Below are 27,605 nucleotides of genomic sequence, written 5' to 3'. Positions count from 1 at the left end.
AATATTCTCTATTGGAGACAGATTTTGCTCCTTAGGTTCTCAAAGACAAATTTCATGTTTCTTGTTGATGAAAACAGTCTCAAAGTCTTTATTCTTTTGATATGCTAATCAAAAATGATTTGAAGACTGACATACTTAGTGGATATTTTTGATTATTAGAAATACCTAAAAACTGAGTCAATTTCTATTGCCACTTTAACAGGGGTTAAAAAACTGAAAATAAGTTACTATTTCCCATATATATTTATTATATAAAAAGAGATTTGGCATTTTTCCCTATAAAAAAGACAAACATATGGAACAAAATGTATATATATCCCATTTTGTAAGAATGGTACTTTGTATAAAATTACCCAGTCAAGCAAGTTGGTTGCTTCTAAGATTAGGATAAAAAGACACTGCATATTTTATATATTTCAGAAATTCTTGAAATTATTTTAGTCTTCCAGAACACAATTAAGATAATCATTTAGCAGCAATTGGAAAGACTACTTTTCATAGTTCAGTATCTCATAGTTATGGAGAACAGATATTTAAACAGTTAAACTTCTTTGTTGAACAGATTTGGTGAACCTACCAGTTTACCAGTTAATTCAAAGGCTGTATTTATAAGGCGTATTATAACAAATGTAATTAACGTTTCCAAGTTGTGAACAACTGGCAGAACATTTTTTCTCAAATTCATCTAAAACAATTGATCGCTGATAAGAAAATATATCCTTTCATTTATCAATTTATCCTCCAAATTGGTATCTACAGTTCTTCAGAGAAAAATGAGCATAAAAGAAAAGTTTAGTGCTTCAGTCTTATAAAACATTAGCTATCAATGGCTTTTACAAGAGAGAAATTGTGCTTTTAAGAAATACATTCATTCTTGATCTTTCCAAATATTTTTCTTTTCAGTTTTCAAAAGGAATATATATTTTACTGCTAATCATGGTTGAAATCTCCGCCTCCTTCTAAAGAAAGCTTTTAAGTCCCACTTGTTTGATTCTAGCATGGATGATCCATTGTAGACCAATAATATGGTCATTTTTTCTCCATAACTGAGATTCTGCAACAGCTGTTAAGAAGCAAGGAAAAAGTATCTTGTTAAACAATCTTATTACCTATTCTTTACCAAGCATACTTGGTTATTAGTTGTTATATACCGAATGTTCCCCCATAGCAGCTACATTCATTTTTCTCCAGTATTGCTATTCTATTTGGTTCAACAGTATAGACAATATTGCTAGCTAGGTTAAGATAATATATGCAGAATAAATTGTGAACAGTTTCTCTATTGTTACTACTAATTTTCAGCTCCAGGGCTGGATCATTTAAATAAACACTACTATATTAAGATATTAATAGCTACAGCCAAGAGATTTTTTTTCTGTTTGCAGAATATATAAATAGACAGAAAAAGAACTATGAGAGATCTTTGGTGCTCTCTGAGCTTGGTTGTTGAGCTACCTTTATCGAAAAAATAGTATACAGGTAGCCCTCGACTTATGACATTTGAGCACAAAATTTCTGTTGTCAAGTGAAACATTTGTTAAGTGAGTTTTGTCCCATTTTACAACCTTTCTTGCCACAGTTGTTAAGTGAATAGCTGCAATTGATAAGTTAATAACTTGGCTTCCCCATTGACTTTGCTTGTCAAAAGGTGATCACATGATCTTGGCACACAGCAATGGTCTTAAGTATGAACCAGTTGCCAAGCATCTGAATTTTGATTATGTGACCATGGGGATGCTACAAAGTTTGTAATTGTGAAAAATGGTCAAAAGCTGGCCTTTTTTTCTCATAGAACGCTCAGAACGGCGTTCCGGCACCTTTTTTTTTTTTTTGCAAAAAAAAAGCTCCCTCTATTGGCTTTTGAAAGCCTATCGCAAGGGGAGGCAATCTTGGCTCTTTTTTATGACTCATGGACTTCAACTCCCAGAAATCCTGAGCCAGCCACGCTGAGGGGAAAGAGTGTTGTGATTCAGTGTCAGCCTGTGATATCAGCAGCTGAGTCTGATGATTCTGAAGAGGAGGAGGAGGAGGGGTTTGGAGAGCCTTTGGTGTCAGAGGGAGGCTCTGATGCCCTGCAGGACTCTCAGCCTGGCCCCTCCCATCACGTTCTTCATCAGACTCAGCCGTGTGAGCACGAGGTATTGGACGTATATGATTCACAGCTGGATCTATTCAGAGACGCTAGGAGGAGGAAGTAATCCAGCAGAGTAGAACAGAGAAAGGCAATGAGGTAACTCGGTGAGAAGAGGAGAAGGCAATGAGAAGCCACACATTGGGACTGCTGATAAAAGGGAAAGGTGTGGGAGGTGCTGGTTGCGGAAGGCAATCATTTGAAGATCTTCTACTAGAGTCCTGGTCTGCTATTCTTGTTTAACTCTTGTTTGAACTTTTGGTTTAACTCTTATTTGAACTTTTGATTTCTTTGTAAATAAATTTGGTTGGGTTTTTCCAGCCTGTTTGACTATAATGTATGTTGATGATACCATATCATCATCATGTATGCTGATGATACCCAGCTTTTCATTTCGACCCCAAACCACCCCAGTGATGCCCTCGACGTGATGTCCCGCTGCCTGGAGGCGGTTCGGGTCTGGATGGGGAGGAACAGGCTTCGACTCAACCCTGACAAGACTGAGTGGCTGTGCATACCGGCATCTCGGGATATTCAGGATATCCCATCCCTCTCTATGGGGGTGAGTTATTACCCCCCGTAGATAGGGCTCGCAACTTGGGAGTCCTCCTAGATTCACAGCTTTCCTTAGAAGACCATATAGTAGCTGTGACTAGGGGGGCCTTCGCCCAGGTCCGCCTGGTGCGCCAGTTGCGGCCCTATCTAGACCGGGATGCCTTACGTACGGTCACTCATGCGCTCGTGACCTCTCGTCTGGACTACTGCAATGCTCTCTACATGGGGCTACCCTTGAAGACCACTCGGAGGCTCCAACTGGTACAGAATGCAGCCGCGAGAGTCGTGTTGGGAGTTTCCTGACACTCCCATGTTACACCTCTGCTCCGCGAGCTGCATTGGCTTCCAGTTGTCTTCCGGGTAAGATTCAAGGTGTTAGTAATGACCTACAAAGCCCTACATGGCATGGGTCCAGAATACCTTGGGGAGCACCTGTGGCCAGCGTCAACTTCCCTCCGCCCAGTACGCTCCCACAGAGAGGGCCTCCTCAGGGTGCCACTGGTCAAAGAATGCCGACTGGTGGCCCCCAGGGGGAAGGCGTTCTCTGTGGGTGCGCCGGATTTATGGAACCATCTTCCGGCCGAGCTCCGGATGGCGCCTGACCTCCGCTCCTTCCGGCGTGATCTCAAAACCTACCTTTTTGAACAAGCTGGCCTGGCCTGATGGGATGGGGTTGGGTTTTATAAATCGGTTTTAACTTTTTAATATGTACTAATTTATTCATGGGCACTGTTGTTTAATCGCTTTTAATTTTTGTATCTTGTTTTTTAATATGTATTGCCCTGTTCACCACCCTGAGTCCTTCGGGAGAAGGGCGGTATACAAATTAAATTAATAAATAAATAAATAAATAATAAAATAAATAAATAAAAAGGGGTTGTCCCTGACATTCAAACAGGGCCGGTTGTAGGCTGGAACAGAACAAAGAGAGAGGTTTCCAAGCTGAGCCATGCTGGCTCATGAATTCTGGGAGTTGAAGTCCTTGATTCATAAAAGAGCCAAGGTTGCCTACCCTGCACTAGAGGACATTAAAATTATTTACAAGGTTACTTCTTTAGGAACTAAACTTTTAGAATCTAAAACACCTAATTCAAAAAAGCCAACAGGAAAGAACCTCACATTTTTCATCTGCTTCTGTCTTTTGGAAGGTAAAATTAGATAACAAAATAATTATTTCCTATGTTAATATCTCTGCAATGAAATCAATAAAGGTAACAGGAAAGAAATGAGAAACATTTTTCTCAATGTAATATGTCTAATTTAGCTGATGCTAGAAAAAATATAGTATCTCTTGTACATACTCTTGAAAACTATTTTTAGTTATGTTGCACTTCAGTCTTTAAATAATTAACCTAGTATATACATAACAATATGTGATGTTTTCCATGGTGAGCTTAACATCAATCTGCACATTAAAATTTTGTTTAGTCACAATCTTTCACTTTTCACATTCTGGACAAGCAGTGGTCATGTATTTAGGCTGCATTTACATCAGGGTTTTCAACCTTTTCAGAAATTGTACCACTTTTAGGACATGACAATATTCAAGCACCACCAGTGCTTAATAAGGTGTCCAAAACTTGATGACTTAAAAAAGGGGGGGTATTTTGGGTTTCATTGGTTAGATTCATTTATTGTTATGGAAATGGCTAGTTTATATTATAGAAAAGCAAAAAGTTGAGGTTCAATGTTAATGCTTCCTTCTACTCCTGTAACAGAGGAAGTCAGAAGTCAGTGCCTTTTCTTTTTCTCTTCTCCCCCTCACTTTTCCCTTTTTCTCTCGCCCTTCGCTTGCAAAAACCGCCCCCCTCACTCACACTCCGGTCGTTCTCACTCACTCCTCCATCTCTTTCAAAGGCACCTCGTTCAGTCTCTCCCCCACTCACTCAATCTCCTTCAAAGGCCTCTTGCTCGCTCGCTCACTTACTGCCCCGTCGCTTCCAAACGCCATTTGCTCGTTCACTTACTCACTTACTGCCCCGTCACTTCCAAACCCCATTTGCTCGTTCACACACTCACTTACTGCCCCGATGCTTCCAAACACCATTTGCTCATTCACTCCCTCACTTACTGGCCCATCACTTCCAAATGCTTCCAAACATCACTTGCTCGCTCACTCACGTACTGCATTTGGAAGCGACGGGGCAGTAAGTGAACGAGTGCCAGAGGCCATCAGCTGTTTGGCGCCAGAGACCACTAAACAGCTCTGGGTCGGGGTTCAGAGCAGCTCCGGGTGGGGGCTCAGCACGGGCCGCGGTGTGGCAACTGTGGGGAGGGGAATCCCCACAGTGGCTGTGGGGAGGGGAATCCCCGCGGCATGTGGCTCCGAGCCGCAGGGGCAGGGGCGCAAAGGATGGGTGGCGATGCCATAGCAAGACACTGGCATCGCTCCCAGTGACAGCACCTCTGAGTTCCGGCACCTTTTTTTTAAAAAAAGAAAAAAAGCACTGGTCATAAGTCACTTTTTTCAGTGCCACTGTAACTTTGAACAATTACTAAATGAACTGCTGTAAGTCGAGGACTACCTGTATATGCACAAGCAAAGATTAATAAAAGGCTAGGAAGAAATACATACTATTAAGATTCTTTTTTTTTTTAAAAAAAGAAAGAAATGGGGAGTAATACCAGTAAATATGTTTCCTAAAATTCTTGCCAGAAAACAAAGAAACTTCAAAATAGTTTGAAGCCAATATTATGGTAAGTTGACATTCATAAAGACTATCAGTTATTTTAATTGGGGTTTTATTTATACAGGGATAAATTTAATCTTTTTTAAACTTGGTTTTTAACTTTTGTATTTTTGGTTTTTAATTACCCTGTAAACCGCCCTGAGTCCTTCGGGAAAGGGCGGTATATAAATGTAATAAAATAAATAAATAAATACACCAACAATAATTGTTTACTGATATATTCATGGGCAGAATTGTTAGGCAGTCCTCCTTTAACAGTTATGACTGGGACTGACAACATAAAGACAGCAACTGCTGTTTTCCTGTCACATCTCCATTGACTGCTTGTTGGAAGCCAGCTGTGAAACATGTAAATAGAAATCATATGACTTCAGGACACTGCAACGGTTGTAAACGCCCACCAGTTGTAAAGTGCCCAGATCTCAATCAAGTGTGGCTGCAGGGATACTGTGACACTCATAAAGTGTGAAGACCTGTCATAAAGTTCCTTTTTCAGCACTGTCATAACTTCAAATGGTCACAAAACAGGACAGTTATTAAGCAAGAACTACCTGTACATAGTTACCTGAGAGTTAATTTTATTACATTCAGGGATGGTTACTTCTGATTGCTTACATTTAGTTTATAAAACACTTGGGAGTTTTAGCAAACATTTTCAGTATGCAGCCTATGAACATCTCTTGGCTGGGGTGGGGCAGAGGAAATGATATAATATGCTTGGGGATATCATCACATAAATGTTGTAACTTATCCATTTGGGTCAGGAAGATTTTGCATTTACAAGATGATGTTATTCCTGTGGAGGCCACTCTATCTGCCTTGCTATCAAAGAAGTGGCCCTAAACAAATACCATGGAGAAGAACGACATCAGAGAAAAGGAAAGAACTGTTCAGACTCTGCTTGTCAATTTCTCATTATTTAATTTCCTTTCTTCTAATTTGCCATCAAGCCATGATGCTTGACTGGGGAATTCTCGAGTTGAAGTCCACAAGTCTTAAAATTAGCAAGGTCGGACACTCTTGACTTAAAGCTAAGCTTTATATGTTTTTGGCTATCAGTATTACTTATTTTCTAATAAGGAAATCCAAATTTAGAATCAGAAATGAGAATAACTTTCACTGTCTGTAGTTTTTAACAGAGTGATCCTTCCCTATTATTAGACCAATACATAGTATTAGTAGGTGGGATAAAATAATAACAATAATTAATCAGAAAATCTGCAAATTGACAAAATTTCAATCTGTCAATTGCAAAAGGTCGCACAGCATAAATACACTACACCGATCCATTATGACATCCTAGACTCTTGGGCAGAACTCAATGAGTACGAAGGCCAACACCAGTAAAGAACTGGCAGCTGTGACTTCACATTATTGTGCACAGATAATAATAATCAATATACACTCTTCTCCAATTTAAATTGGTTCAGTTCTAAGCTTCAAAATTACAAAAAAAGCTAAAGCCTATCTAAAGGAAAGATTAAACATTAAAAATTACGTTAAGGGTGAGTATGAATGTACATACTATTTAAGCAGCTGCGCATAGAATAAAGCTGATTTATAATTTGATTTGTGCAAAACAGAAAAAGATAAGCTATAGACGGGTTTGTTTGTACAAAATCTACGTAAGATGTAGTTTTCAACCACACACCTTTGGTGTAATAAAGAAGTATTGTGACGTGCTCTTTTTGCAGGCATTTTCTACTACCACATCAAAGACTCTCCTTTCATTAACTGGATCCATTCCCTGTAAAGAAATAAACAGCAGTATTTCTTCTCTGCTACTGAATACAGTGAAGGAAGCTTTTGTTTCCAGTACCAGAATATATATACCTGATTTATTTCATCAACGACTCTGAAAGGGCATTTGTTGAGTTCCTGCAAAGCCATTAAATACAACATTGTGGAAACACTTTTCTCTCCTCCACTCTGATGGTATGGAGTCAACTCATGAAGTTGGGTGCTGCTACGGAATTTGACCCTAATCCGAATCCCGTACTTGTCATATTCTTCCTGTCAAAACAGAAATGCCCATGGTTCAGAGATATTTAAATATATATAGTCCCTGACTCAATCGACTGAAAAGAGAAAATACCACCTCAAAGCAAGGTTTGCACTAACCATAACTTAGAAGCCAGATCAAGCACTGAGCTTCCAAGCATAAGGTAAGCAACAGCCGCACATCTTGATATCAATCTCTAATTTGCTCTCATTTTAATTCCTGATGACTGAGCTAACTGATGATTGCGCCTCTGCGGGTCCAGAAACATAACTATGGTTCACTGTTCAGACCCTGCAGACAAGATTTCAAAGTCGGGTGGCAAATCATGGCTTGTCAAGTCTGATATTCCAGTTAAATTATAGTTATGCTTCCCCTAAATTCCTGTTCAGGTATTCAGCGTGGGCAAGGTACTGAAATTATAAGCCACACTGGACCACAACTTTGTTGTCTTTCCCCATGCCACTCCCTAGTTTCTATGCTGTGCTAAGTTTCAATCCTGCAGGAAGATTAGCCCTACTGCTAAGGTGGCTTTTTCCCAGAGGAGCAACATGATTATAGAAGAGTGATTGTGCTATGTCTGCTCAATTTTTGCCAGTGGTGGCCACAAGGAAGAGAAACTGGCTGTCTATTAGCAGGAACTGACTTTTGCAAGCTAGGCAGAAGTGGAATGCAATCCACAAAACCAAAGATTTCAGACAGTTTGAATAAACAACTGAAGCACCTGGGAAGACCTCAGATCAGAGTCCAAATGATGATAAATGCCATGAGAAAAAAGTGAACGAAACGCCCAGTTTTCTACAAAGTGTACAGAATTCTTCTGATATTGTTACTCCAATGCTCAAAAAAATACTGTAGAGCAGACGACTTATAGTATGTGCTTTCTTCCAAGACTTCTGAGTTATAGTAGATTAAGACTCTGTGCTGACCCATAGTCCGTACATGTGATATGGTGATGACCTATAAAGCCCTAAATGGCTTGGGTCTGGGATATCTGAGGGAACACCTGCTGCCGGCATAAAGTTCCCTTCGTCCTGTGCGCTTCCACAGGGAGGGCCTTCTTAGGGTACCGCCGGTAAAAGATTGCTGGCGGACAACACCCAGGGGGAGGGCCTTCTCTGTGGGCACGCCTGCCCTCTGGAACCAGTTACCCGTAGAGCTTAGGACTGCCCCTGATTTTCGTTCGTTCCGCCGGGACCTGAAGACCTGGCTATTTGAGCTTTCTGGCCAGGACTGAGGATTTTTTAATTTTTAAACTTATTGTAATTGGATTTTTAATCAGAGTTATAGGGGTTTTAGATTTTAATTAAGGAAAATTTAATCTATTTTAATTGTTATTAATTTTTGTATTGTAATGTTTTAATTGCCTTGTGAACCGCCCTGGGTCCTACGGGAGAAGGGCGGTATATAAGTTTAATAAATAATAATAATAATAATAATAATAATAATAATAATAATAATAATAATAATAATAATAATATGGAGAAAGTATGAACATTTCTAGATTTTTGCAGTCTCCAAGCTTTGATCAATACCACTATCTGCACTACTTTTTATTTTCAAGTAATCAGAGAATTTGCTATGATGAATGAACTTTATTTTCCTCCCAAAATGAAATACTTATTAATATGGCAGATGATAGTAAATAGCACGTGTATACTCAAAGTATTTCTATAAGTACTTATGGATTCTCCCAAGAGCTTCTTATTGCTAGAAATAGGGCTGAGGCTAAGAAGCATCCTTGGTGGAACACAAGGTTTGACTTGAAAAGCACACCAATCTGACTTAAACCTGTTTATTTATTCATTGTATTTTTATGCTAACAGTGGCTTATATGAAGAATTACCTAATTTATCACAACCACAGTAACATAACAATTTGGCGAGAGAAGCTGGGTAGATTCAGTCACCCAGTGAAATTTGCAATCCAGTCTTCTAGTGCAGGATTGGGCAACTATGGCAACTTTATGACCTCTTGGACTTCAACTCCCAGAATTCCTGAGCCAGCTCAGGAATTCTGGGAAGTCCACAGGTTATAAGGTTGCCATAGCTGCCCACGCCTACTCTAGTGACTAAAAGTGTACATGGCAGCCAATCAATAATACAGAAGGAAGGTACAATCAGATACCACTGAAGGTAGACCTGCCCTCTTGGCCTCATATATTTGGGTTGACAATGAGCTTTTTTCCTTAGTTATATTCTAGATATAGAATTATATATATTTGTAGCTGCATCTATTTACTTTGCTCAACAGAACTCAATTCGGCAAAGTGAGCTAGACTATATTTGGATTACCCTACTCCTTTCAGTGTGCTCTATGCATCATTACTTTTTACTTATGGGAAAAGCTGGTCACTGATGTCCCACAGACGCTTTAGAATACAATTTGCATCAGTTCTGCCAATATGGCCGGGAGCAAAGGATTGTGGAAAATATAGTCCAAAACATCTGTCCCAAAATTGATGTGCTACTAGGTAGAGCTCTGTTAGTTTTTAATGTAGAGGGAGTACATTAAGTGTTGCAGTTGAAACCAGTGAAAGTTGTGTCGTGTCAACGTTATTCACAGACCTTATGCATGGACTGCCAGAATTTAACTAGGAATAGGATAATTTAATTTTTTTAAAGTATTTATATATTCCAAGGAAACAAGCTATTGGCTTGGATAGTTTTTTTTTCCTAACTGACAGTATACAAACTTCAAAAATGTGCACCCTACTGCCCATTGTTTAACTGAAAATGTATGCATGTGGCAGGTGTTTTCCCCTCTGTAAAGGAATGTATCACTTTTATAATCATACCTCATTTTCTGTATGAAGATCTATCTCCCCTGCACATTGCATAGAGCTAAAAAAGCTGCTGAACTTTTCATTTATTTGTTCAACCATCTGTTTCAAAGGGTTCAGCCACCTTTCCTTAACCTTAAAAAAAAAGATTGGTCATAAGAGAAGTGACAATAAAGATTCCATCACCAGTAGTACAGAAGATGCTGAAAGTAAGCATTCAATATATCATTAATGAATAGTGGTCTTAATTACTTACCTACCTGCACAGTGATCAGAAATTACAGATGTATCCAGGCTCTGAATTACTTATTTCAAACTATTCCATGCATCAACATTGCTTCATGGAAAGAAAATGTAGGCAATGTTGTCTTGTAACATGTTGTTTCCGCATCTTCACAGTGCATCCTAGTAATCTTCATGGGCATCAATAGATACCATCATAAGGTTAATTTATTTATCAGGGGGCCACTAGCTAGGTGAAACTCCCATCCCATCTCTGTTTAGACATATTGATGTACACAAGGCCATATTGCTCAAGTTTGCTCTTCAGTTGGCTGCCATCATTTCCAATCCTCCCGCTACCTAGGAGGAATGAATGCTAGTGTTGCCACGTTATGGCTGGAAGAGGCTGCAATTCCACACTAATTTTGGAATCAATGGCTCTGCGATCAATCCGTAAAAGATTTTCAGAAGAGTCAAGCTTTAACAGCTTTCCAAAAGGCATTAACGTTGAAAGTCATCCTGGCTTCAGGAGGCAGGCTGACATGCTTGAGTAGACAATTATAATTTACCTTATTTGGTTCTTTTGGCCTTTATTTATTTAATAAGGAGCATGGTGGTTCACGTAGTTAGGACGATGGGTTGGAGGTTAGCAAGCCTATGTTTGAGACCTAAGTGCTGCCATAGGGCAGGGTGAGCTCCCGTCTTTCACTCCAGCTCCTGCCAGGGACATGAAAGGAGCTCCCAACTGGGTGTCCCCTGGGCAACGGTGATGTCACTGGCTAATCCTTTCAACCCAAAAGCATCTCAGTGCTTCTGATGCAACTATGACACTATTAATTGATTGACTGATTTGACTGGATTTATATGGCCACTCACCTACTATAGCGGCAGTGGCCTAGAGGTGGAGCTCTCGCTTCACAATCAGAAGGCTGTGAATTCGACCCTAGGCAGCGGGAGATATTTCTCTCTCTGGGCGCAATGAGTAAATGTCTGCTGCAAACTTAGTATAGGTGTCAGGAAGGTCATCCAGCCAGTAAACGCTTGAGCTCCATTCAGTTGCCCCGACTCCACACCAATGCAAGGGATAGAGTCATTCAAAGGAAAAAAAAATGGCCACCTACTTACCCTCTGGGCAACTTACAAATAATTTTTCCCTGTATGCTTGCTTGCTTTCTCATTTATTTATTTATTTATTTATTTATTCATTCATTCATTCATTCATTCATTCATTCATTCATTCATTTATTTATGGGACTTGTATCCCGCCCTATCTCCCGAAGGACTCAGGGCGGCTAACAACAATAACATATAACAGAAATTAAGATAAAATTAAAATTAAAGTCATCTGTGCAATAAATTAAAATTAAAAATTAAAAATAAATTAAAAATTGTAAACATAATTAAAATGCCTGTCAGTCCAGGTCAGCCAGGTGGAAAAGGAGTGTTTTGAGGCCGCGGCGAAAGGACCGGAGATCTTGGGTCATCCGAAGCTCAGGGGGGAGCTGATTCCATAGGACTGGCGCTCCCACAGAGAAGGCCCTTCCCCTGGGGTTCGCCAGCCAACATTGTCTAGCCGACAGTACCCTGAGGAGGCCTTCTCTGTGTGAGTGTACTGGGCGATGGGAATTCGTTCCCAGTAGCAGATGGTCCTGCAAGTATCCCGGGCCAAAGCCATGTAGGGCTTTAAAGGTAAGTACCAGCACCTCAAATCTCACCCGGAGGGCACCGGTAACCAATATTTGTTTATAATTTCAATTTATATATCCACCCGTCTCACTAAAAGCGATTCCAGGCAGCACACAATAGATGACAGAATTTTATAGCCAATTATCATTTGTGCTGTATCTTACAATATAATTCCTTAATGGATATTTATTTCAGGACAAAGAGAATAGTGAAAGTAACAGTGAGTACCTGTGAAATATTTTGCCTATAGTTGTCCAGCTCCTTTTTCTTTTCCTCCAGTTCTACTGTCATCTGTGCTATTTCTTTAACTCTTTTATTATACTCTTCAACAACCTGGGAAGAAAAAACTGGTTTGGTTAAAGGGCATTATCTTTTGAATGGACAATGCAGAACCTTAAGTATCCACATCTGAAGTAAAAATACTGATTACTTCCTCACACACTAAGATTATATTAAACTTGGTAGCTTGTTTGCATATTATTATCTCAAGCAAGAAGAATCCAAGGTTGTGTCTTATGAGAGTATAACTATATCTAATGTTGACCTATATGTTCTAAATAGGATCTGATCTGATCAAATGCAACATGGTTGCAGCAATAATTTTTTTGAATTAAAAGAAATGCATGGTTAAAAAGCTAACTTCTGCCCACATTTCTTTAGTTCTGTACAATATATTAAAACTGAATACTGTTTGTTTTCTTCAATTGTGGAAACGTATCTGTCATTCAAATATGACTGGGGGAAGGTGCTGCGAAGAGGTAACTGCCTTTAAAGTAAAACTGGGTCTAGTAAACTAGAGCTCTTTTTTCCTCATTTCCTAACCTGTTTTTTCTTCTTCATTTTTGAAAGAACAGCAGCACAGAATATATCTGACCTTGAAAAATTACTTAGAATTCTAATGGTATTTACAACACATTATTCCTGCTACTTAGATGCCGCCACCGCCAAAGACTATAATTATTAATTTTTATATAATGCACATAATATAGTATAAGGTAATACTGTGAGTACATACTGAAGCATTGAGGCCTGTGAAACATGAAGCTCTTGTTTTCTCCTCATTCAGCAGAGCATCAATTTCATCTACTGTACTTGGAAGGTCCAGGAATGCCTAAAAAGATTGAGTAAAATTTGTGTAAAATAATTACTCTGCACAAACATCTGTTGATGTTTAGTATGTTCTTTTGTGCATGTACGGCCTTTTTGCTACAAGTTTGTGTCTCGCTGCCTTGATACAGATAACCTTTCATAAACATGAGATGGCAGAAGGGAACAACTGTGATAGATTTTCACTACTCACTTCAAGTGAAAAAAGGGAGTGGAAATTGATTTATTGTAGTATCCCATTACCAAAGTACAACTTTAAGCTTCCTCTGTTGCATGAAGTGAAAAGGGGGATTGTTCCCATAATTGTGCAATGCTACCATCCAATACAACTTTAGCAACATGCTATTATCCAGTTGCAAAGTTATGATGCTTCTTATCATGTTCTTCAAAGAATATAGTAGTAAGCATGGTAGGTGACATGGTGAATTTCTGATAAGCTACTGATTCCGCAACTTTTTGGATAAGTTATGCTGCCAGCTAAATGTTTTTGGACTCCTGCTACATATATAAAAATACAACTGATCATGATTAATAGAAAAATAAATAGGTGTTTGTGCAAGGTTCAAGAGAAAATAGAAAAATAAAAGGGCATTATTCTGCAATAATGCCTACAATATTTCAAGGAAATCTTCAGTAGTAGACAAGGAATAAAATGTATTATAGTATCCTTCTTTGAGCAAAATCTAAATGTATGGTTCCAGTGACAAATCCCTCTTAATAAAGATAAGGACACAGAAAAGTTTATTTTTTCTTTTCTTTCTTAAGAAAGTAATGCTAGCTTATTAAAATCTACTCATCCACTGGAGGCTTTGTGAGCAACAAGTGCAAGGATTTGAATGCAATTTGAAGACATACTAATGGAGAATGATGTTTTAGAAACTTCTATGTCTCCTTGACTTTTCAGTTAGATGAGAGCATAAAACTATTGAATTGATAACTGGAAACATTCATGAATTTGAAAAACAGACTCAAGTAGCCTTTGTGACCTAGAGATAATATGACAGCTACAGGTAATCTACAAAGTGTGGCATTCCTTTGGATTATTTGTGTTTAATAAGAGAAAGGTTTGTCTTTGAAAAATGTGCCGAAATGAAGTTTCCAAATACTGTAAATCAACTATCAGCCAGATGCTGAGGATCTGTCTAGGTACTTCTGGGGCTTTATAGGCTTTTAATCAAACTGAACATGCTCCATACTGCTACTTTTAATGTTTAAAATCCTATACAATTTATGACCAAAACTGAGCCCAAAATTTCCACTGGTAAGCAACAGTTTTCAAGTAAATTGAGCCCCATTTGATGGCATTTTTTCGCTAGCTGTCAAATAAATCATGCGGTTCTTAAGCAATCTGACTTCCTCCATTGACTTTGCTTGTCGGAAACCGGCTGGGAAGATTACAAATGGTGATCACGTGACCCCAAGACAGTGCAACTATCATAAATACATACCAGTTGCTAAGTGCCCGAATTTTGATCATGTGACCTGGAGATACTACAATGGTTGTAAGTGTGAAAAACAGTCATAAATCACCTTTTTCAGTGCTGTTATAACTTCAAATAGATCATTGTGCACTTTTTCCTACATTAAAAAATTTAAGTATGCTAGCCAAAAATAATATGAAGCCTTTTTTCCTGTGGTGACTGCTGTTGGAAGAATCCCAAAGGCTCTCTGAGAAACTGGCTTACCCCAATGGGGTTAGCCCAGAAGTAAGCAAGCTTGGCTCTTTTATGACTCGTGGCATAGCTGGCTCAGGAATTCTGGGAGTTGAAGTCCATGAGTCATAAAAGAGCCAAGCTTGCCTACCCCTGAAGTAGTCCCTAAACAAATGGTTACAAGTCAAGGGCTATCTGTACAGCCTAGTCTCTGAATCTATGAATGAACATAATCTTTTGAAGTTTTCTTGGTATTTTTGACATCTAAAGTAAGACCAACTAGGGAAAAAAGGCATTCTTAAGTGTAGGCCTTTTAGTGCCTATAAAAAAGTAAAGGTAAAGGTTCCCCCGCACATGCATGCTAGTCTTTTCCGACTCTAGGGGCCGGTGCTCATCTCCATTTCAAAGCCGAAGAGCCAGCGCTTGTCCGAGGACATCTCCGTGGTCATGTGGCCAGCATGACTAGACGCCAAAGGCGTATGGATTCTATAGTGCCTATAGAATCTTATTTAATTTTTAGATCTTTACATTCAAATGTGTCTAATACAGTTGTTTTAATTGTTTTATTCCAATGTCTCATTGATTTCAGGGCAATTTTGCGTTTTGAGCTTATTTTACATGTACTATAGGTTTCTTGGGAAAAAGATTGAAGAGTACTGTGCATCTCTCTCTCTCTCTCTCTCTCTGTACACGTACGTATGTATATGTCATCTTTTTACTGTGATATTTACCTGATAGACATCTTCTGGAAGGTTTTGATCCATACCGAGGTTACAAACTTTTTTAGCAGTGCTCAGTAAACTTTTACACTTCATCAAAAGAGAATTCTTCTTTTCATCCAGGTCAGAAATTTGTTGCTGGAATAAACCGAACAGATTAAAACAAAAGGCTAAACTGTGTTTATGAAAGCTTTACTGGCTTCAAGAAAACCCAGTAAAACATTTATCAGAGTTAAGCTTTCAGAATGTACAATACACCAATTGATACAAGTCCAGCAGTAACATCTGATGGCTGTCATGTCAGTTTGTTATCAATCTGAGATGACAAGCACTTGACAAACTACAATACCCGTGATATAAGATAAACATTTGATAAAATGGCTCATCAACTCATATAAATTTAATTCAGACTATTCTTCAACGATAGAAATTACAGATGAAGTTGCCTCAAGCCAAGGCAGGCTATTTGATCACTTATCCCAACATTTATGTATTGGCAATGGTTCTCTGGGGTCAGTCTTATTGCCTCGACAGATGCATGACAGCGGTATTTTTTAAGATGCCCCATTCTCTTCTAGGAAGAGATGGACCACAAAAACATCTAAAGGCTGGGTAAAGAATTTTCTTTAATCTGACAGATTAAATCATTTGAAACTGCTAGGAGCTGTACTCCGATTGGGCATGCCTACTTAACACAAATGAATCACAATACTACTCAGTTAGCTGAAAAAATTTAGATCCTGTAACTCTTGATGCAGTCGACAGGATCTTTGGGTCGGTTAACCTGGCCACCTGATTATTAGATCCATGTCACCTCCTGGCGTATTTTATTTTTATTCATTTATTCATTAAATTTATATGCCCTCTAGCTTACTGATAAGGCAACTGTGGGCGGCTTAATAAATGGTAAAAAGATAAATATAAAAACAATTAAATTTAATTAAACAATTAAATTAAATATAAACACAATTAAATTAAGAAGGGTTACATAAAAATTAAAACCAAAGGGACCGACAGCATAGGGACAAAGTCTTCTTATCCCGCCAACCATCTCCAGTAAAGAATGCCCCATTGGAGACCCAAGCCAACTAACTAAATCGAGTTTAAAACGTACAGATGCATCTACTGAAAGCTGAAGTGCAATCTACATTCTCTGCATCTCACTACTTAGTTCTTGTTTGTATGGGCTAGCTCACATTCAGCTTTCATTCAAAACAGAAAATCCATTGAAATTTTTTGTCCTGGATGAATTTTATGAAAAACCAATATGGGAAAACTATAGGACAGAAATGTCACTCATGACATCACACAACATCGCGTGACGGTTTTGCCATTGCCAGCAATGGAGTGGGCACGGCTTCCACGTGACGTGTCCGGTCCGCAGGCCGGCAGTTTGGCATCTCTGCCATATAGGAAAGGGGAAAACTGACTCTTCTCTCCTGAAGAGTTAAATAGCAACTATAGCCCTTTCCAATCAGTTGATTTTCATTTAACAAAAACCCAAAAGTTTAAATTTAGGCTTTGGGACCAGGCAGGTGGAGTTCATATATTTTTTTCTGCATTGTCACTTGATGCCGAGAACTTTTCAGCTTACTTACATCACTTCCTTTTCCCGGACTCTAGAGAACTTATTACTCCCATACAGAGACACTGTGTCTCTCTGTGTAGCATTATGTGTGCCCTTGCAACATAGATTACCTACATTGTTCTTTTATCATGCAGGTCAGTAACACTGTTGGGAGGAAGTAACAATGAGAAGGAAACTCCAGCCAAGTTGCTGAAGAAAGTGTAATTGTAAGAGTCTGGATACTTGGATGGATTAAGAATGTTTACAGCAACCAGTGGTAGTTTTTGAAGGTGTAGGGAAAGAATGTGAATTAGGTTCATTTCAGTCCTCTTACTGAAATTGCTGTGCTCAAGAGTGTTTGAATTCTGTGTATAGGTTTTCTTTAATATCAAACTGACTCTACTTTACCACCAGAGGCCACTCTAATACCAGCTGCAGGAGATTTGCTTTGCCATGTGAACTTGGAAGCTTTTGAAGGAAGCGCGGGGGCGGGGGCAGGGGCAAGGTGGTTAATGCCTTCAACTTTCAGAATGAAAGGAAGGCCTCTTTTCCAACTGAAAACTATTTGGGACTGCACTTCTCTATGGCAACTGTCTGTTGGCTGGGAGGAATGTAGACCAGTTACACCAGGGGTCTTCCGACGTGGCCCTTTTATGACTTGTGGACTTCAGCTCCCAGAATTCCTCAGCCAGCATGGGTCGGCAGTTTGACACCCCTGCTATAGGCCATCCAATATTTTAAAAACAGGTCATACCATATGATTTTTTCAGGCTACAGGGAGATAATGATAACTAACTTATTACTAAATCTACTTTTAGGCATCTTTTAAAACCATCGTCTTCCCCCCCCCTCCCCCACATACACACACATAACAAGAAATACCCAATTTCATTAACATTGAAACCCTTTTTGGACTTTTTGCATAATCCCTCAAATGAACAAGTGATTTATAGTTTTTATGATTACATAGGAGAGACTGTAGAAAGGAGTTGTAATCAAAGAGCAAGAGGTAAATTTAGAATTTTACTTTTAATTGCTGTAGAGAAGATCAGAGGCTATTGATTTGTAACTTTCGTCTTTCTATTCTGTTTTTCTTTCACTTTTTTGCTTAATAGAATACTATACAAGCTAAAACAAGCAGCCAACTAATGCAAGTTTTGTTTTTAATTTGAGTTAGAAAATTCTGGTTCACATATAAAAGATGAGGATTACATGCTTGGCAGTGAGACACACACACACACACACACACACACACACACACACACAAACACACACAAGACACTGGGATTTTAACAGTGCAAGGCAATGCAAAATTGCTAATACAACTTTAGAACAAGTCAATCGCAAGGTCTCACTTAAGGCACAAGCAACCAGACTCAAACTATCATATTTTGGACACATGCAAAGACCTAACTTTCTTGAAAAGTCTATAATGCTAAGATGAAAGGAAAGTGAAAAAAAAGGACAACCAGAAACAAGGAATCAATTACACTGGTGATGGATGAACCACTGAAAAAGTTGAAGGGTCAGGTTGGAGACAAATTATCCAGGAACAGGTTTATGTGGTTGTTAAGAGTTGGCACTGACTTACTGGCACCCAACTAAAATCAAATCCTCAGACGTCACTGAGGATTTTATTTTATTTTTGCCGTATCAGTAAGATGTTCCCCTGAATACCTTGCCCAATTCTGGATTCTACATTTTAAGAAGGATATACGAATGACCTGGTATAGATAAAAGTATAACAATAAGACAATCTACTCAACCGAAAAATAAATTCATGAATAAATCTGATCGTTGCCAAGTGACACTTTGATGTACACTTCAAATACCAAACAGCTGTCTCCCAGATGTGCTCTCTACCAGCACAGAGAAAAAGGCTTGATTAAAGGGCTTATATTAGAAAGTCAAATTTTGGTTGAACATTAGTTCTAACAATACAAACAGTTTGACAACAGAACAATTATCCTGAAAAGTTTTTGAGTTCTAGATGGTCTTCATATGGCTGATACCTTCTAACTCTGGGTTTCATGAGTCAAGAAAGTTGTGACAGAATTTGGTTGTATAAATGAAGTGTAAATAGGCGCCCTCTGGTGGCAAAAGAGAATAGTTCAGCTATTTGTTTATTGCCAATAGATAAATTAATAAGCCAACAGTTTGGTTTATCTATTATTAGGCCAATCTATTTGAATCGATTCAAATATATTATGAAAAGCTGCCAAAAAAAATAATTTAAATGTTAAAATGCCTCTAATAGATGACAATGCCAAATGATTTATTTCAAGCTCAATTTAGGTTAGTTTACACATAAACAAAACATTATTTAACACTATTGTATATTAATAAATTGTAACTGAGATCTTTTTCCATATATAAGGAGAAAAACCTGAAGTAGAGATCTTGAATTTTAATCTAGTAGCTGTGTCCCCAAATAACTATGCATTGCTAAAATCATAGTATGCTCTTAGATTATTCTCATTTACTAAACTTCACATATAGTATTCCTGAGAATGGAAAACACAAAGAATTTTGACTTACTTAAAGATAAACTATGACTTTTCTGTACAACAAAAAAATCATGTTTTCCCATGAATTTGGACTAATAACATAGGGAAATAAAAATTCATCCTATTTTACAAAGGCCCAATGCTCTTATTATACCAACTTTCAAAACAGTACAATAATATATAAATAATATGTAGATGTTATAAATGAGATTCATTCATTTGAAAAAATAATTAGCCTCATTTTTGTATAGCTGACCCAAAGGTAACATAAAGAACATATGGGAATCCCATAAATTACAGCATCTGTGGATAATTCACTCGTCGCTCTGCATCCTGGCCAATGTTGAGTTGATTTTAGTGTTCATATAGGCAATGAATAAATGAGAATTTATGACCTAAAGTGCCACATTGAAAACCAGATGCAGAAGAGCTGCTAATATTCATGTGATACTTTTACATCACATGGTATGATAACATGCACTTTTGAATACATTTCTAGCTTGACAAATATGCAGAAGGCCTGTGTGCAGCATTTGATTCCCACAGAAATACTAACAGCGCTGATGGTGTTACCCAGTTTGGGTAATGAAACATCTGCAAGAAAACAACCAACCTCAAGAGACCAAGCACCAAGGACCCCACATTTCAACCCTGAGCTACAAATATTCACCTTTATTAATTAAAACACTATCATAATACAAGTCGAGTTAAAAGCTGTGGAATTTCAGACAAAAATTTAACTGCTGTTATCCAGCTTATCTTAATCTATAATTCTTCATGGAGAAGGATGAAATTCTTTTAGGAAGCAAAGAAATCCTCTATAGGAGTTATTTTTATGTTCATTATTTTGTCCATACAAAGGAAAGAAAATGTTAACTTAGTATTATCTAGGAACTATAATCTATGTGAGCAACTCTCTTATAAATAACTATACATATATTATATATATTTTCAAGTTCATTCGTCAAGTAGCAAAATGGAAGGCTTACATCCATAGCTCGTAGTTGTACAGTTGCAGTTCTATATTCAGCATCAAGCCTGCTCTTGTGAAAAGTAGCTACTGTGTTCTCTAGCACCAAATTTGTTTTGTCTTCATTAAGGGCCATACAACTCTGCAGAAAATAAATGCAAATGCTGTTTAGAAAAGTTTGCAAGTGTTTGAAGCTTCAGAAATTTAGATATTCCGATTATATTACTCCAGTTCATATAAAAATTGATCCAATGTAGTGTTAGCTATATTAGGTATTCATGGTGTTCTATTGTCTAGAACCTACCGTATCACTGAAACAAATATAACTCTTGCTTTTTTTTCCTTTTCTCAACTGAAAATATATGTCCCACTTAATACTTCTTTAAAAGTAAAATGTTCTCCCCCTCATGAATGCATCAGAGTACTCATCAAGCAAAATGTTTTCCTCCATAATCAATGACCTGCAAATCAAAGAATGTTTTTCATTTCCTGATCCCAACCCACAATTACACTTGTCAAGGGCAAGAGTGCAAATAACAGAAAAAAGAGAATGAGCTCCAGAAAGGAAACTTCCAGAAAGAATATTTGGGGGAGTTTGAGGTATTTGTTTTTGTGCCTTTGCATCAGTAACTGTTGTCTGCCTGGACTAATCCTGCAGTTTCTTCTCAAGGTCTTTTGGAAGTGGTTTGCCACTGCCTCCTTTCTAGGGCTGAGACAGGGGGGCACTGGCCCAAGGTCACCCAACTGGCTTTGTGTCTAAGATGGGACTAGAACTCACGATCTCCCAGTTTCAGTACGATGCCTTAACCTCTAGTCCAGGGGTGTCAAACTCAATTTCATTGAGGGCCGCATCAGCATTGCGGTTGCCCTCAGGGGGCCAGGTGGGTGTGGCCTGGGTGGGCATGGCCTACTGGGTGGGCGTGTCTAGAGTGCATATGGCCTACTGGATGGGCATGTCCAGCTCTACATCATTCGCATCAAGGGTGCCTATAGGGGCCTGGGCAGGAGAGGGACAGATCTGAAGGTCTCTGGCAGAAGGAGGGTCTCTGGGCCAAAGTCAAGGCAGAGGGGGCTATTCCCTCACTGTTTCCAGGATGGCTTCTTGGGCCGCATGAAACCACTTCGCGGGCCGAATCCGGCCCCCGGGCCTTGTGTTTGACATGTCTGCTCTAGTCCAAACTGGCTCTCAGTTTATATGTACCATGAATTACAGCAGATGTAATGTAATTCTATGGCAATTTTAGAAAGCTAAGGCCCCTCTTCCCACTAAATTTGAACTACTAGAGCTAACTTTTGGACACATTTCTAAAGAATGAGTTACATTTATCCAGAAACAGAAATATAAGAATTTCCTACAAATTTATGAATTCTTCCTTCCTCTTTATAAATCACAAGACACCATTTTTATTTACCATGCTAATAGTACACCATTTCTACGTTATCTTCACCTTCATATCTGAACTCATCTTGTTTTCCTTTTTCCCCCTTGACATTCTCTTTTTAGATATCTATAACTGATTATTCCTATCCATCCAATGAAACATGTTGCATCAGGAAAAGGAGAGAGCAGTTGAGATTATAAAGTCTGTTGTTAATTTGAAAAAAAAATCAATAAACTTTTGAGAAGTTTGAAAGAGAGGCAGGAAGGCTCATTCTTTCTACAACACTCTACATTGCAAATTGTAAGGGACAGACATAGATTATTTGTAAAGTATATACTATGAGTGTTGAATTTCCAGCCCTTCCAGGCAAGGATGCAAAAAAAATTATAGCCTGCAATCAGGGAGAATGCCTGTCAGAAAGCACTGCCAATATTGAGTTAAATGGTTTGACTCATTAGATTATAGAATAATTGCCTCTAGAAGTTGTGATGCTCCAACCCTGGAGGTTTTTAAGAAGAGAATGGACAACCATTTGTCTGAAATGGTATAGGGTTTCCTTCCTGAGGAAGGGGTTGGACTAGAACAGAGTTCCCCAACACGCTACTCACACAAAAAGGAGTGCGCACACACGCTCACCTGCCATTTCTGCTGCCTGGTCCCGAAAGGCTCAAGGCTCAGTAGTGGGCTGCAACCCAGAGATTGGGGACCCCTAGACTAGAAGACCTCCAAGGTCTCTTCCAACTCTGCTATTATTTTCTGTTCTAGAATAATAGAGTTGGAAGGAACCTTGGACATCTTCTAGTCCTACCCCCTGTCCGTGGCAGGCAATCCTATATCATTCCGGACAAATGGCTGTCCAGTTTCTTCTTGAAAATCTCCAGTGACGGAGCACCCACAATTTCCAGAGGAAAGCCATTATAAGGCTGCTTCCTAAAGTTTTATCACAGCACTTGTGCTAGGCTGAAATCAGTGTCAAGAACAGAACTGTTTTATTTGCTGAGGATATTTAATCCGACAGCTACTTAGATTTTGGCCAGGCAAAGTAATTCTCTCTTACCAATTTGCAAAACTACTCAAACATCATCTTGCAACACAGGTATCAATGGGCAAATTACTTAACATCTGTGATATTGTAATACAAATACTGGAGTTCAGATCAACAGCAGGATTTATTAATTTGAACTGAACTCACTTAATACTTATCACATGGCAATTAACATGATGAATCACAAACTGAATGTCCATCATTAATCAAAAGCAATTGTATTATTGAATGTCACTCAGTGTAATGCTTCTAAATGGAAAGCAGTAATTTAAGATATGAAACATTAACTGTTAATATTAAGAGTTAAATATTATCCAAGTTCAATGCATGTGCCAATCACCATATAAAATAGCAGAGGAGGAAAAAGGACAGAGGGTGAAAAAGGTCATAGGATGAAAAAGAATAATCCATAATTTCAATGTTTTTGGAATATACGATTGCATTGAGTATCTCTTCTGTTTTAGAAACTATATTTACCTTTATTAGTTGCATAAAATCAATTACAAGTTTTACTTTCTGAGTGTTAAGTTTCTTAATTTTAGCATTTGCTTGCTCAGATTCTTCTTCCAGATTTATGCCATCCTGTTCCATTTGTCTTAAACTGTATAAAAAAGATTTAAGAGGAATATTTTGGGCATAATTATTACACTCTCAGTTCAACATTACAAAAATATGTTTCAGGAATATTTTGGAAAATCACGAAACAAGATTGCTACTTTGAAAGTAGAAAATCATCACCATCACCATCATCACTGGAAGATGCTGTACAGATGACCTTAAACTTTCAAAGTTTAGTTTAACACCATTTGCTAACTGCACACTAGTAGCACTAATTCTCACTAATGTCTTTAATAAATCTACCCTATCACTCTTTCACCGACTAAGTGAAACTTGTTTAAAACTAGCACATTTCTCCACTTAGACATCACAACAGTATAAAGCATCCTTGTCTCAGTTTTCTCAAATTGTATTTAGTTGAATGTTTACACAATGTGTAGGCTCAGGATCAAAGCAACGCCATTATAATAAAATTACACACTGCATTACCTACGTTAATTACCCTGACAGTTAAAATCCCAAGGATCATTGCCATACAGATAGTCCTCGACTTACCACCATTCATTTAGTAACCATTTGAAGTGACAATGGCATGAATGAAATGAATGAAAAAATGAAAAAAGTGACGTATGACCATTTTGCACACTTATAACCATTGTAGCATCCCCAGTCAGATGATTAAAATTGGGACACTTGGCAACTGTCATGTAATTATGACAGTTGCACTGTCCCAGGATCATGCGATCACCATTTGTAACCTTCCCAGTTGGCTTCCGACAAGCAAAAATCAATGGGGGAAGTCAGAATTGTTTATTATTATTTATTTATTATTATATTTTTATACCGCCCTTCTCCCGAAGGACTCAGGGCGGTGTACAGGGCAATAAATACAAAACAGGATACAAAAGTTAAAAGCGATTAAATAAATGCCCAAGGTTAAAACAATAATTAAGATGTATTTAAAACCCCAACCCTAACCCATCAGACTAGGTCAGACTGCTCAAATAGATACGTTTTTAGATCACGCCGGAAGGAGCGAAGGTCGGGGGCCGTCCGGAGCTCAACCGGCAAGCGGTTCCATAGGTCTGGCGCACCCACAGAGAACGCTCTCCCCCTAGGGGCCACCAATCGACATTCTTTGATCGGAGGCACCCTGAGGAGGCCCTCTCTTTGGGAGCGCACTGGACGGAGGGAAGTTGACGCCGGGTGCAGGTGTTGCCGTAGGTAATCCGGACCCATGCCATGTAGGGCTTTGTAAGTCATTACTAACACCTTGAATCTCACCCGGAGGGCAACCGACAGCCAATGCAGCTCGCGGAGCAAAGATGTAGCATGGGGGTATCGGGAAACCCCCAGCACAACTCGCGCGGCTGCATTCTGCACCAGTTGGAGCCTCCGAGTGGACTTCAAGGGCAGCCCCATGTAGAGAGCATTACAGTAGTCTAGACGAGAAGTCACGAGCGCATGAGTGACTGTACGCAAGGCATCCCAGTCTAGATAGGGTTGCAACTGGCGCACCAGGCGAACCTGGGCAAAGGCCCCCCTAGTCACAGCTCCGATATGCTAAAGAGAGCTGTGAATCTAGAAGGACCCCCAAGTTGCGCGCCCTATCTACGGGGGGGTAATAGCTCACCCCCCATGGCCAGAGATGGGATAATCGGAATTTCCCGGGATGCCGGCACGAACAGCCACTCAGTCTTGTCAGGGTTGAGTCGAAGCCTGTTCCTCCCCATCCAGACCCGGACCGCCTCCAGGCAGCAGGACATCACGTTGAGGGCATCACTGGGGTGGTTTGGGGTCGAAATAAAAAGCTGGGTATCATCAGCATATTGATGATACCCAACTCCAAAACCACGAATGATCTCACCCAGCGGCTTCATATAGATGTTGAACAGGAGAGGCGAGAGAACCGATCCCTGAGGAACTCCACAAATGAGAGGTCTCAAGGTCGATCTCTGCCCCCCTGCCAACACCGACTGTGAGCGTCCCAGAAGGTAGGAGGAGAACCACTGGAGAACTGTGCCTCCCACTCCTAACCCCGAGACGTTGCAGCAGGATACCATGGTTGATGGTATCAAAAGCCGCTGAGAGGTCTAAAAGGACTAGGACAGAGAAGTAGCCCCTGTCCCGAGCCCGCCAGAGATCATTCACCAGCGCGACCAATGCCGTCTCCGTGCTGTACCCGGGCCTGAAACCCGATTGGTACGGGTCTAGATAATCAGCTTCATCCAAGAACAAAGGGACCTGTTGCGCCACCATGCTCTCAACAACCTTCGCCAGAAAGCGAAGGTTGGAGACCGGACGAAAGTTGTTCAATATTGCTGGGTCCAAGGCAGGCTTCTTGAGGAGGTCTCACCACCGCCTCCTTCAAGGCGGCGGGAAAGCTACCCTCACTCAAAGAGGCAGTAATCACTGCCTGGAGCCAGCCTCGTGTCCCATCCCGGGCCGCATAAGTCAGCCAGGAGGGACACGGGTCCAACAAACACATGGTGGAGCTCAGCTTCCCCATGATCTTGTCCACTTCTTCAGGAGTCACAGGGTCGAACTCTTCCCAGATTACATCGACAAGGCTGCCCGTATCCTCATCATCAGACTCTGCCCAGTCGGAGTCCAGACCGATCTGGATCCGAGCGATTTTGTCCGACAGAAATCGACTAAACTCCTCAGCTCGACCTAATGACCGCATGATTCACTTAACAACTGCGGTGATTTGCTTAACAACTGTGGCAAAAAAGGCTTTAAAATGGGGCAAAACCCGCTTCACAACTGCCTCTTAGCAACAGTAATTGGGAGCTCAATTGAGGTGAAGAACTATCTGTGAAACAGTGGTTCTTAAGCTATTTGACACAATCACCCTTTTTCTCTATCTCAGATAATGCCATTATCCCTCCCAGATGCAAACACAAAAACTTGAGATCCTGTAGTTTTGCACCAGTGTCTTGGCGGCAGCAGCAGCTCCTAAATTGTATCCTGGATTTACAACAAAGCAATTACAAACTGCAGAGTTTGCAGCCAGTCCCCAGAAAACAGAGGCAGTCTTCTTGTTGCTAGGCCCTGGTTGCAAATGCCCTGTGTTGCAAATACTCCATGGCAAAATCTTGCGTGGATTTTGGGACAGACTTTTTTCAGCCAGTGTCTTTCAGAGTGAAAGGGCCACCTGCTGGGATTTTGGCCCTGTGCAGGGCACAGTCCCTCCGGCAGGTAGCTCTATGAGACATGATGCCTCATTTAATGACCGCTTTAGTCAACAACCAACATTTTCAAGCTCAACTGTGCTTGTAAGCCAAGGACTATCTGTAAGCACTATGAGGGGAAGATTGGGTGAAGAGAGGAAAAACTTTAAGCAAAAATAACAGCCATAAGGTGAATGTTGCTGAAGGGAAGAAAACGATCAAGGAGAAACAATTGAAGAGAATCAAAACATTAAAGAGAAAATGAATATGTAAGTATAATCTAACTTAGTAATATTTCTTTTTAAGTTTTAACCGTTTTCTTGTAAGATTTTGTTTTCTAATAAAGGAAACAGAACTACTGTTCTATCTGTTCATTATCATAAAGTTGTGGCACTCCCTTTTTTTCCTGAAAGGCATATTGCATAGGATAAGAACTAGATATTTTGGTTTTGCTTTCTAACTTCTATTTTTCTACATAATTTTAAATAATTTTATATAATATTTAAAGTCCATACCTATCACATTTCATACTAATTTTTGATTCTAATTGTTTCCTTTTATTTTTTCGTTCCAAGAGTTCTTTTTTCTGTTGACGGAGTTGGTTGTCTTTGTGTTCTAGGCATTTCAGCTTCTCAGACAGTAATGCCATTTGAGAATCCAATGATTGCAACTGCCTGTTAATTTCCTGAAATAAGTAGCACAGAAGAAAAATCCCATTTTACTGTGCAATCTTATTAAGGATGTTTGTACTGACTGCTTTAAATTATACATAATTTACACTCATGTTCAATAAAGTAACAATTTACTAATGGATTCAAGTACAGATCTTTCTTCAGACTCACACACTCACACACACACGA

The 27,605-nt window shown here is 39.4% G+C and overlaps 1 protein-coding gene across 2 annotated transcripts in view; it reads right to left on the bottom strand.

The window, feature by feature from the left end:
- Positions 1 to 224: 224 nt before the first annotated feature.
- The window catches only part of SMC5 (structural maintenance of chromosomes 5), a 48,307-nt gene continuing 20,926 nt past the window's right edge, over positions 225 to 27,605 (bottom strand). The window contains exons 15-24 of one of the 2 annotated variants that reach the window (XM_083354527.1): positions 27,261 to 27,430; positions 23,492 to 23,615; positions 20,607 to 20,729; positions 15,556 to 15,681; positions 13,081 to 13,176; positions 12,294 to 12,398; positions 10,173 to 10,292; positions 7,210 to 7,389; positions 7,028 to 7,123; positions 225 to 1,063 (exon numbers count right to left, since the gene is read on the bottom strand). In XM_083354527.1, the coding sequence (XP_083210653.1) occupies positions 935 to 1,063; positions 7,028 to 7,123; positions 7,210 to 7,389; positions 10,173 to 10,292; positions 12,294 to 12,398; positions 13,081 to 13,176; positions 15,556 to 15,681; positions 20,607 to 20,729; positions 23,492 to 23,615; positions 27,261 to 27,430 (1,269 nt within the window). In that variant the 3' untranslated portion in view covers positions 225 to 934. The remainder of the gene's footprint in view (positions 1,064 to 7,027; positions 7,124 to 7,209; positions 7,390 to 10,172; positions 10,293 to 12,293; positions 12,399 to 13,080; positions 13,177 to 15,555; positions 15,682 to 20,606; positions 20,730 to 23,491; positions 23,616 to 27,260; positions 27,431 to 27,605) is intronic. The other variant, XR_014491441.1, reaches the window with a different exon arrangement.

Source organism: Vipera ursinii, assembly GCF_947247035.1.
Source record: "Vipera ursinii genome assembly, chromosome: 2".
In the NCBI taxonomy this organism is placed as follows: Eukaryota; Metazoa; Chordata; class Lepidosauria; order Squamata; family Viperidae; genus Vipera; species Vipera ursinii.
Note: the sequence above shows the minus strand (reverse complement) of the source record. Positions and strands in the feature narration are given on the sequence as shown.